Source organism: Castor canadensis, chromosome 5 (assembly GCF_047511655.1).
Source record: "Castor canadensis chromosome 5, mCasCan1.hap1v2, whole genome shotgun sequence".
NCBI classification, from domain to species: Eukaryota; Metazoa; Chordata; class Mammalia; order Rodentia; family Castoridae; genus Castor; species Castor canadensis.
In genome coordinates, this window is record NC_133390.1 from 87,082,891 (window position 1) to 87,095,097 (window position 12,207).

At 41.7% G+C, this 12,207-nt stretch overlaps 1 protein-coding gene across 1 annotated transcript; it reads right to left on the reverse strand.

Annotated features, from left to right (window-relative positions):
• Positions 1-8,711: 8,711 nt before the first annotated feature.
• LOC141423082 (melanoma inhibitory activity protein 2-like) lies at positions 8,712-11,275 on the reverse strand. The gene is made up of 2 exons (XM_074072389.1): positions 11,161-11,275; positions 8,712-11,034 (listed from the first exon to the last, which is right to left on the reverse strand). Exon 2 carries the CDS (start codon positions 10,991-10,993, stop codon positions 9,683-9,685), a length of 1,311 nt encoding a protein of 436 aa, XP_073928490.1. The 5' UTR covers positions 10,994-11,034; positions 11,161-11,275; the 3' UTR covers positions 8,712-9,682.
• Between the last annotated feature and the right edge of the window lie 932 nt (positions 11,276-12,207).

Here is a 12,207-nt window from a genome sequence, read left to right on the forward strand (position 1 = left end):
TGCGAGGTTCTATCTCTGAAGCCTGGCATTAAGCTCTAGCTCTTAGTTAATGAAGCAAGGAATGTTTGGGAAGGAGGTCACCACCTTCCTACTTTTGAAGTGTGATGGACAAAGGGAAGGGCTCAGGCTATGGGAACTCTGCTTTGCTCAACAAGTGTTCTAAAACGTCACTGCAGAGATGAGTTGGAAATGGATAGGAATAAACATGAAGTGCAGGAATAGCACTGGTAGAGAATTTTGAAACTCGTGGTGTGTGAGGAACCTGTAAGCAAGCATCTTAGGGGAAATAAGTGAGTACTGGTTTCCTGTTTTAAACTGCCTATCCCAGGACACTATAGAAGAGTTTAGTCCTTTTGGAAGTGTAGAGAAAGATGAAGCACTAGAAGAGGGACATGTGACAGAGTGACAAAGTAATAATTCAGCCATCAATTCTAAATGAGAGGATGATTTGTGAATATATAAAAAAGAAAGGAGTGGGTGCATTATATTTTGCCAGATAAAATTACTGGCTTTGACTGGAATGCTTAGTAGCTCAAGAGAGAATCCTGAACAGAGTATATTCTGCACCCTATATTCTGCATTTGGGGATCTCTCATGAACTTTTTAGAAAATAAAATGGAGAAAGGCAAATAGGATATATTCATAACTAGTCAAGGAATGAAGTGAACTGCCGAGAAGCCTAACTAATGGGTAGTTGACATCATTGATTTATACTTTTAGGGTCCTAACATGTACGTTATGCACTTGTCCTCATAAAAAGCAACACAGGTTGGTTGAGTGAATATTCTGTGTCAGGTCCTGTGCTCAGTCTTAGAACAGCACTGGCTTATACACGGTGGGCACTACATTAAACACTTTATAATATTATTTGGTTCTCACAATAGCCTTATCAGATAGAAATTAACATCTCCATTATATAAAGGAAAAGGACTTAATCAGCTTGACTAAGGTTGGTCACAGGGATAGTGCATGGCAGTGCCTTTTTTTTTTTTTAACTCATTTTGCTGCCTATTTTTTTTCATCAATAATTAGAACAAGGAAATGAGTCAATAGGCATATAAAATGAACGCGGAAGAGCTACTGACACGGGAATGTACTTAATGGCAGAATTAGCATCCAAAATAATTTTAATAGACCAGAGCCAATTTAATCAGAGAACATTTACAGAGACGCACGTGAAATCCTGAGCCTAGTTCCAAACATCCAGCTGCCCAGGGCAGTGCAGTTCAACAGCTGCCCAAGCCCCACGTGGTTTCACGGTGTGCCATAGGGGCCTTCAAAGCAAATGAAAATGGATGCCATGTTTGTGCAAATCTTGTGTCCAAACAAGGGGTTGATTGTTCTGGCCAGGCCACACTTGGCATCTGTGAAGAGCCCAGTGCAGCACACCTTTGGAGACGCATGTGCTTGCCTAACCAGGCTTGTGAAAATGCTCTGTGCCACTGCCTTTGCATCTTTCACCAAGTATATTTTGAGTGTCTCATAACGCAGGTATAGTTAGGCAGAGAGGAAAGGGGAGTTTGCGAAACAGACCATTTATAGCTTACATTCTTAGTAGAGAACAAAAAATAAATGCTTGAACAAATAAGTGTATATTATAATGTCCCTTAGTGATTAAGGCTTAAAGAAAATGAAGCACCATAAGGGAATAGAGCATGGAATGGAGGTAATTCAGACAAGGTGGTCAGAGAAGGCATCTCTCAAGAGTCGTCGTTTGATCTGATACCTGAAATAACTGAGGTAGGGCATCGTAAGTGGAAGAAAATGATTGTAGGCAAAGGAAAAAGTAAGTACAGAACACTGCAGGGTAAACTCTGGTAGCTAAGGCCTGTAATTCTAGCTACTTGAAAGGCTGCGATTTGGAGGATCATGGTTTGAGGCCTGCCCAGGGAAGGAGTTCACAAGACCCCATCTCCGAAATAGCCAGAGCAAAATGGACTGGATATGTGACTCAAGCAGTAGAGTACTTGCTTTGCAAGCCTGAAGCCCTGAGTTTAAAACCCACTCCTATCCCCTCCCCCTCCAAAAAACCCAACCAAACAACTACAAAAAACAGTGTAGCAGGAGTGGGCTTCAGATACTCTGGAAAATACCTGAGAAAGCCATTGTCCTAGGTAAGCAGACGTTGATGCAGGAGGAAAGCAGGGCCCTAGGCTGTCTGAGAGCACGTAAATAAAGCTTCAAGAAGGTCAGAGGGACCAACATCAGTAAGAAGAGAAGAGAGAACTGACCACGGGACTCGATGTGGAACTCATGGGTGATCTTGTTGTCTCTCATCAGAATGACTGAAAGAACCTGAAAGACAGCTGGCTTTGGGAGGAGAGTCTTGGGAGCAGAGTTCTCAAAGTGTCACTGTGGACCACCTAACCACATCCTATGATCAAATATCTCAGGACATGGGGCCCTGGATCCTCAGTTCTTTGCACTAGGAGTTTCTTATTCACCCTAAAGTTTAAAAGCTACTGACTTAGGGATTGCTAGCTGTCATGAAATATTTACAAAGTGGCTTTACACTTCCACTGAATGACCACTGAGCAGACGCTAAAAGTGAATGGAGTTCTATAGAACTTAAACGCTGGCCATCTGAAAGTAGAAAGAGTTGTTTCTGAAAGAAATGAGCTCTCTTGTGCTGAAGTAGAGACCGGATAAGACTGTGGGGTAGGAGATTAGATTAATTCCAACATCATACGGCATGGGAAAACTGCTGCACTAAGTAATCTTCTAACCTCCACGTTCTATGATTTGGAAAATCAAGTAGCAAACCCTCATCCTTTCCCTAGATTGCTGGGCTCAAAGAAGCCTTTCTGTATTTGATTTGTCTTTGAGAATTTGGGCAAAAAATATTTCTATGTTGCAGAGTTCCAGCATCAAGTGACTGTGAAATGTGAAACACCATCTATTAATTGAAGACAAGGTGGAAAATTAACATTTATTGAATAATGAAAAAATTGAGTAATTGGGAGAAACTGGCATGGTTCTATTCCAACATTTCAGGAATATCCTCAAAGTCAACTCCCTTCTGATGTTAGACAGTATTATCATTATTATTATTATTATTATTATTATTATTATTGAATTAGGACAAAAGCACAAAGTCAGAGCAGATAGGTTGGATATGTTGGCAAATGAGATGCTGTGAATTGTGTCACACAATTAGCATGGGGGGGCTCTTTAGCTGGCCTCTAACACTCCCTGCGTGCAGCAGAGCCTGGGCTGGGGACCTCCTCATTTGTTGAAACATATGCGCTATTGTTACTCTCACCACACAGCTGTGGGGGAAACGGTTGCTCACCCTAGGGTTACAACACCCCCTTCTCTAAATTACTGTTTACTGATGTGGGAGAAAGGGACTCCTGGCATAGCCCAGTGATTACTCTTGGCACAGCTCAATAATTAATGGAGTGTTAGAGACTCCACGAAAGTTTGTGCATCTGCTATGGAGGATGCGAATGTACAAGAAACTTGCCTGTGTCACCAAGTCAAAAACACACATGGCCTTCCCTGTCCTCCCAGGAGAGGACCCAGTGGGGGAGGGAAAGAGTGAATGAGTTAGTGGAGAAGAGAAAGGGGACTCAGACTGCCATGCTGTTTCCAAGTTTCTGAGAAGAAAGAGCCCAAGGTAGTAGAGTTGTAATTTTTCAGTCTTTTCTCCCCTTTGATCTATAGGTGGGTCCTTTAATTTGTGAAAAGAAATTCGTATGCAGAAACAACTGCTCTTCTGTCTCTGTTAGTTATAATACAGTACTTGTTAAATCAGCAGTTTAAAATAATTTGATGATGATAATGCAAGGACAAATAATTACTGCCACTAGTGTAGTATTTGTCTTCGGAAGTTTTATGGAGGTTGCAGGCTGGCATTTTGCCTGGTGAAGAAGATATCAAGAGTGCTTTTGTAGATACAAAATTAACAAAGAAACGAATAAATATTTTTTTTCTCTTCAAAGGACCCATTTGGATGAAGCCCAAGGATTAACTCTTTGTGCCTCTGTCTGATTTTAAGTGTGTCACCTCTCACACTTGTCCTCATCAATCACTGACAGGGGACCAGGCCTCAGACAGGCCTGGGGGCTTTCCCAGGAATCCCTGCTGCTTGGCTAGAAAGTCAGGTCCTGGCCAATGGTTTCTGAAAGCACAGCTCAGGTACAAGCTGACTCCAGCTTCAGGCCAATTTCTCCAGTGGGGAGTCTTTGCTCACATGTAGAACAGAAAAGAATGTTGTGGGATGGTTTCCCCTCACCCAGCCCATGATTCAAGCTCTAGTTCAAGGTCAAAGGAGGAAATTGGACTGTTTTATGAACTCTGCTCTGGTGTGGTTGGTGGTAAGTGGAATATTTTTCCTGTTTTCCTCCAGGGTTGTGCATATACATTTCTCAATGGTCACAGTTTCTCTGTGGGCAGCTAAGGGAGGAGCAGAGGTTGAGGAGTGAACTTGAGGAATTAAGGTGCAGGCTGCCCTATTTTTTCCCTTCTCTTTAGTATGGAAGTGACTACAGGCACATTTTTTGAACCTCTCAGCAGGAAATGCAAAGTTTCCCTAGTCATCACCTAGCAACAAAACCCAGCAAAACATTCACAGAGCAGTTTTTGCAATGCAGCTACACTGAATGGCAGGACTGAAGTGTGAGGTTAAATTTGCCATGGAGGGAATTCAACACATTCTTCTTTATTCAAGTTCAATGCTGAGATGTGCGGTCTGGATCTTGCTTGAGCCAAATTAATGTACATTAAAGAATAAACCATAAGGCCCATTGTGGCTTGGAGGTCAGAAGATTCAACAGAATTTGATGATGGGCTAGTTCTTATTGAAACTATTTAAACTGAACTTTTAAAGTAGTTGTTTTAAATAAAGCAAGCTGAGACTGATATAACTATCCCTTTATCCTTCACATTAGATAAAATGTTCTGGACCTTTTGATTGTGTGAGAAACCTTACTCTGTTGGGTAAGAAGTTCAGAATTCAACCTAAGATTACTTCCCTGAAAATAATATTGATAAAAGTGCCCGTTCAGAGGGAGAGCAAATCTGCTTTGTCTGGCTGTGACTTCTGCTTTGTTGCCAGCCAGGCATACTGTTGTTACCATTAAAAAAATATGCTACTCTGAACTTTGGTACAATATCCATCTTCAGATCCTGCTAGGGTCTTTTTCCTTAGAGGTATAATACTCTCACAACAAAATCCTTTTGCTTTTTTATGTACTTGAGAACAAAATGATCAGATCCAAATACATCTTATTTCATTTTTTTTGTCTCTAGTACATAGCCAAATGTGGAGATAAGTACAAGTTAACAATCTAGACGCCAGCATCTTGATTAGAATTCTCAGACAGGGCCTGCCAACGTCACACCTCTATATTAATAACAGGAGGTTTTTTAGCTCAGTTCTTCATGAAGACAGCCCAAAGATTTGTTGAGTGCTGTGACACCTCATTCTTTGAAAGCAAACTACAAACTGCTCTGTCTCTGACCATTATGGGCATGAAGGACACAGAGTGTGTTGTCATGTCAGCTTCAACCAAGGAACTACTAAGACATTGTCACTTGTGCTAAGGAAAGTTATCACTCCGTTTAGCTCCTCTTACCTGTGTCCTATGTACTTATTGTTGCCTCATATCCCACATGGCTAGTGACAGAATTGCTCTGAACATTACCTGTGACTTCGCTCAAGATGTAGATGTAGCTGAGTCCATCTCGGTTGTGTGAAAGCCTTTGCTTCTGCTGGTCCTGCTCTGTGAAATCTTAATAGTCTGCTTTACTCGTTCATGAAAGTGTGTGGCTCTGCCATCTTCCATCTCTAGTCTGAACTCTCTGACAAGTTTTCCTCTGCCACTATCAGCATCTTATGCAATGGTGGGGCTAGTGTTGTAAATCTGTGCTGAAGGGTGAAGGAGGGAAAATATGGTGGCAGTACTTTGTATTCATATATGAAAATGAACAAATGAGACCTGTTGAAACTGTTCTGAAAGGGGGGGGGAGGCATAAAGAAGAAAGATGGAGGGGATGAATCTAATATATATTATAAGTACATTTGTAAATGTCACCGTGAACTCCAGTGCAATAATAATAGGTTAATAACTAAATTAATTAACTAAAAAAGAATTATAGACTCTTAGAGTCCACTAAAAAACCACTGAGTTAGAATCTTTTAACCAGTTACCGTAGGTGACTCATATGTGCAGTGATATTTGAGGAACATTATAGATCCTCCTGGTTCAAAGATTTTCCTCCTGTTGGGAACTCTAGCTATTGATATTTCCTCTGCACTACCATTGAACACCCCCCACCCTCAATAGCAGTGAGGTGAACTTGCCGGAGGCTGAGCTGTATGAGCAGCAAAGATACTTGAGCAAGGTGTTGACTGGTGTTCATGGCAGGACCATCAGTGGTTTCTCATGACTCCATAGAAGGTCATGTTCTTTATGTTGTGCATCTTGTCACCCAGTTCAGTGAAAAGTCAACAGTTTGTCTATTGTAGTTATTTTTATATATGACGGTTCTCCTGTTTGATGACAAAGTCTTGAGACAGGCAAAATACACATATTTACTGCCTTCCGATTCCTTGCCTACAGCTTTCATCCTACAAGGAGCTGAATGGATGATGGCTGAATTTAATTGCTAACATTTACCAATAGAGGCAGTATCCTGAAAAGGGTCCTGGGGAAATTGAGGAACTCAACAATGATATAGCCAGGCACCAGTGGCTCACACCTGTAATCCTAACTACTCAGGAGGCAGAGATCAGGAGGATCGGGATTCGAAGCCAGCAGGGGCAAATAGATCATGAGACCCTATCTCAAAAAGGCCCGTCACACAAAAGGGCTTGTGGCGTGGCTCAAAGTGTAGGGCTTGAGTTCAAAAGCCAGTACCACAAAACAAACAAAAAACCAAAACAACGTTGTACTACAAAGCACTGATGGAAAAGTGCCTTTGTGACTCTAGACATTCGGGTTTTGTTACAAAAGGCATGCTTTGCTCCAAATTACTCCAATCCAGAGTAAAGTTACCCAACAGTAGGTCCTCAAGCCAATTACACTTTCATAATTTGAAGACATCCTTTTGATTTTTGTCATCTAAGGGTCTGGGGAAACACTGAAGAATGTGTTATCCTCTTTGCATAGGAATTACCCAATATATGTGGATCATTCAGTAGAATTGTTGATTGTACAAAACATCAAATATCAAATCCAATTTATATTACATAAATTCTGTTTGACCCAATAAACCATGTGATGAAGTGCTGACTTCTTGGGAGAATGAAATAGCCTATTTATGCAAAGTTTGTGGAGTGTAACACGAATGTCCATAGACACCTGGACACATGGGTAATATGACTGATGGCACAATGCAATCTAACTTGGTGGTAGAAACTGTGAAACAAAACTTCTGTCATGTGCAACCTAGAAATTCATATCAGGAAAAGGAAACTATGCAAAAGCAGGCACCTTGGCTTTCCCTCATGGTAAAATGTTGAAGTATGGTTGATACAAATTATTGCATACATTATTCTAAAATATAATAGGCCAGATGGGAACTTTTAGCTTGTTTAATGGAGGTACAAGTTTCATTCAAGGGAAGAGCTGTAGTTAGGAAATAATGAGTGAGAGCTGTGTGAGTTTCAGCAGCACAGAATTTCACTTATGACTAAGGGCAATTTTGTTATGTAATTAGGAATCTAACACAGGTAAAAGGGAAGACAACTGCTTTTGCAGGTATCTTATGCCTCACTGGTCCCCGGTACCCCAATGGCATTGTTGCTGCTGATGGATGAACCAGAAAAGGAGGAGGAGAATCTCCACACTACCCAGCATCCTGAAATTCCAAACCTGACTAGGAATCTCCCAAGAACTGAGACCTACCCTGTGGCACCAGGCCAGGTGCAGTGGGGAGCAGGGTTGGAACTGAACAGGTGTTGTTGTGTGCTACTTTCCTCACAAATTTGTCTGGGGAAACACTGAAGCTGGTCAGGAAACAAGCACCTTTTCACATCAGCCATCTTCTGTTGAGGAAAAACCCCAAATATAGAATAGTAGTGTTCAATAGTAGTGTGTATTTAAAAATTTGGAAGAAATCTCACTTGTCTAGAATTCCAGTGTTTTAAACTTCTTTTTCATCTGCTATTTTACTGAAAACTCATAACTTTGTGGAGTGAGATAGAACTGGGCTTTGTCAAATCGGGAAACTGAGGTTCAGAGAAGTGAATTTAGTCAAACAAAGTTTGCAAAATTATTTGTCATTGAAAGTTATTCTCTAGATTCCAGTAGTTAATACCTCCTTGTAACTAATGTAAACACAGATGGTCAACAATTCATGATCAAATTCACCAGTAATCTGTATGCATAAATTAACACATTAAGATTTTCATTATTACCTTCATTAAAATTGGAAAATTAATAATAATTGCTGTTGGTAAATATGTAGAGCTGTTCATATAAACAAATGAGGATAAACTTCTTCACACTCTTCACACTCCTTAACATATCAACTCCATTGCCAGTAATCTATCCTACAGAAAATCATTTGTATGTAAGGATGCATACACAATGCTATTCATTGTTTAAAATAAAAAACTGAAAACAATTTTGAAACATATGTATCTTTTAAAGCTCCTATCATATATCTATAGCCATATATATAAATAAGTGAAATGAGATTTTTTAAATAAATTAAAATTTATTTCATAAACCATAAAATTACATTCACATTTGTAAGTATAGTAAATACATTTCTTGGTGTAAAGACAGCCTTGGAGTGAAAAACATTCCTATTGTAAGATTACATATATAAACTTCCTATTATTGTTTATGTAATAATGTACTAGATAATCAAAATGAAATAGATATGCTACCTACTATAATATAAAATGGAAATAAAACATACTAAATAAAATAAGATTCATATGTAAATCATCTATTTAGATAAGGCTATCCTGAGAATTATAATCTCATAAGGAAAAGTATAATTACTTAAGTAGCTACAGTTATTTAAACTGAAAATGAGAGTTGAGTCAAAATGGATGTTTTTGTGAAGTTCAAATGTCAACTCTGTCTCAATGAATTTTTTGATATTGTAGGCATTTAGTTTCCTACAATTTTGAGGTTTATGTCAGCAGTCTGAGCTGCCAGCCAGTCACATGTCCTCATTTTCTCAGGGGAAGTGATCTTCCTCTGTAACAATGAGTTTCTGCAATTGTTGTCTAGCTCTCTAGATCTTGTACTTTGAGAAGAGGTTTCAGAGTGAGGTTTCCTAGTGGACTTCGGGAGGTCCAGCAGCAGGCTCATTTGGAGGTGGAACTTCTTTGAGGACGGGGAGGGGGAGGTAAGGATCCACTCTTGGGGCCCCTAAACAAAGAAAAACACCGCTTGGTGAAAGCAGGCTTCTCCCTGGGAATGGAGGGCCTGGTGTGCCAGGGAAGTCTCTTGATAGAAAATAATCGTGAGAGGCTCCATGCGTGTCTTCTGGAAGAGGTGGATGGAGCTTGGCCCAGTGGTGACAGAAGACGTGGGAAATCCTCCCCGCCATGTGCGGTGTGTGGAACTTCAGGGGCACGATCATGTTTGTTGAAAAGTTCAATTAACTGACGCTTCTTTTGCTTGTTTTTCTCCAGCAGATTTTCGATGCGTCTTTCACAAGACTCAGCAAAAATGGAAAACTGCTGCTTGTTTCTGTCGTACTCCTTCATCTGCTGTTAATGTTGAAGGCTGGCAGCCTCCAGTTGTTTCTCCAGATGTCTGAGCTGCTTTTTGCATGTCTTCAGCTCTTCATCTGCGTGGCTGATCTTGCCCAGCGTTTGGCCAAGTTCCTTCTCTTTGTCGAGCCGCTGCCTTTCTTCTAGGGTTATTTGCCAGATTAGCTTTCTTCTATTCTGCAGATGGACTTCCTTCATCACGTCAGCCTTCTGCTGAAGCTTCTCCTTGACACTTTGAAAATGCCTCTTTTCCAAATCCATAGCGGCTCGCTCAGCCTCGAGAGTTCGAATCCGCTCCCTGAGGTCGTCCGTGATTTTATCCTCCTCGAGCAACCGAGTGCGGATCTGGCTTCTCTCTTCTTCTAAGGACTGCAAGCGAGCTCTGAGCCTCGCAGCTGTCGCCAGTGTCGCCAGAGGTCCCGCTGGCTGACGCTCCCCGGGAGCCGCGCTCTCTGTCGCCTGCAGTCCTAACTCCAAGTCATCCTCCACCACCAGGTCTTCTCCCAGCACAGCCGCCCAGTCTGTCATCTTCACCAAGCGTGAGGTCAGGGTCCACATGTGACCTTCTTTGTCATACAGCTCCTCATTTGCACGTGCTAGCTGGTGCTGAAGAGTGACTTTCTGTTTTCGAAGTTCACGTACTTGTTTCTTCTGGGCTCTGGCTTCTTGCAGAAGTTGTTTCTGGCTTTTCTGCAGTTGGGAGTTCTCCTTCAGAGTCTCTGCGATGCAGTCCCGCAGCTCTGCTGTCCTGCTTTGCAGGGTCAGGTGGCTTTCTTTGGCTTCAGCCAGTTGCGAGGTGAGGGAATCGAGTCCCTCCTGCAGAGACTGCTCCGTTTTTGACAGTTCGGCCCTCAGTTGGTGTTGTTGAGAACATTGGGCTTTCTGCTCTTGCAGTTCCTTTTCTAGAAGGAGGATTTCATCCGTGAGTTGAGATTTGGATCTCTCCAGCTCTCCGCAGGTTGCCTTCAAGCTCTCTACTTGGGCTGAGAGCGGCTCACAGCTGGCCTCCTTCAGATACGACTGTAAGCCTTTAAGCTCCTTCTGAGCGAGGCTCACCTTTTCTAGTAGCTGACATTTTTCTTCCAGCAGTTCACAAAGCATTGTAGCACATATTTTTTCTCTTATGGCACGAAGCCACAAGAAGGGAAGAGCCAAAAGCCCAAGCACAGCTGCACATATCACCAGCACCCATGGAAACGCGTAGGGATCTGGGTCTGCTCTCGGCTCTTTGGGGTCTACTGCCACCAGCCTGTAGAACTGGCTCAGGTTCAGCACCCAGTACCACAGAGTGGCAGCCTTGGCTCCCTCCATGGCGCCAAGATAACTGTGGTTGTTGCCACCACTAGGCAGCGCTGTAAAAGGCAATAGAGAACTCTAGAACCTGAGCACGCACCTGGCAACAGGGGCAGACCACCGGGGGTTGGGGAGGGGGAACCAGGCCACAGCCGTCAGGGGCAGGGCCTGGGCCTCCTTCTTACCTCACATCTTGGACAGTGCATGTCAGAGCCCTCTCCATGCTTGTGATGCTCCCTCTTCATGTCACACACCCCTCTGTTAGGTTTCAGCCAGACCTTGGTGGGGAGAGGCCCCAATATCTTACCTAAAACTGCAAAGATTTCTCAGAGTTCTTAAAGCTTACCCAGGCATTCTCATAAGAAGAGCCCAAACTAAAAATCTTTCTTTAAGGGACTCACATTCAGGTAAACATTCAAACTAGGTTCAGCAGCTCACTCTAGGAGTACAGTATACAAAAATGGAAAGAAACCCTTGCTTTGTAGCATCTGTATTAGTTAATATTCCTCACAATTCAAACTTGTATCAATTTTTAAATTATTCTAGTAATCAGTTTATATAAAGCTTTGGATAATGAAGTTAAGAGAAATAAGGTTAAGAAAAGTTAGGTATTATCTAATGTCCCCTTCTCAGTAATCCTTCTGAGTTCAGTTAACTCAAATAACATTTATTTAGTACTTCCTTTATGTGAAATATATTGTACATAGGGGAAACAAAAAGTTAAACCAAGAATTTGGGCCTATCATTAAATACATAAAAATAATATATTATTCATGAAACAGCACTGGGTTCAACCACAGAGCCAAAACTAAGGATGGTGTTTGCCAGGAAGAAGCCTATCAAGTGAGAAAGCCCATTTGTAGCCTGTGAGAGTATGGTGAAGTTATGAACTGTTTTTTTTTTTTAATATACTGCCCAAAAATGATAACATCATTAACAGTCTTCAGAAACATTTTAGATGTCATTTTTATGTTGTTTTCAAGACCCTGAATGTCATTTCATTTAACCCTTTTGTTTCCATGCTTAATGCTCAAACTTACGTCTACAAAAGAGGTTTAGCTACATTTACTTGAATTTAAAGAGGAATAGAGGGTACAGGACAGTACCCAGCTGAGGCCTGTTTGGAACTTCTGTTCCATCATTGAGACCTATGCCAGTGGCCACTTCTGTGAACCCTTCAACAGGATTGAGCCTCTCCTCCAACACCTCCAGCATCTGCTGGGTGTTGTAGT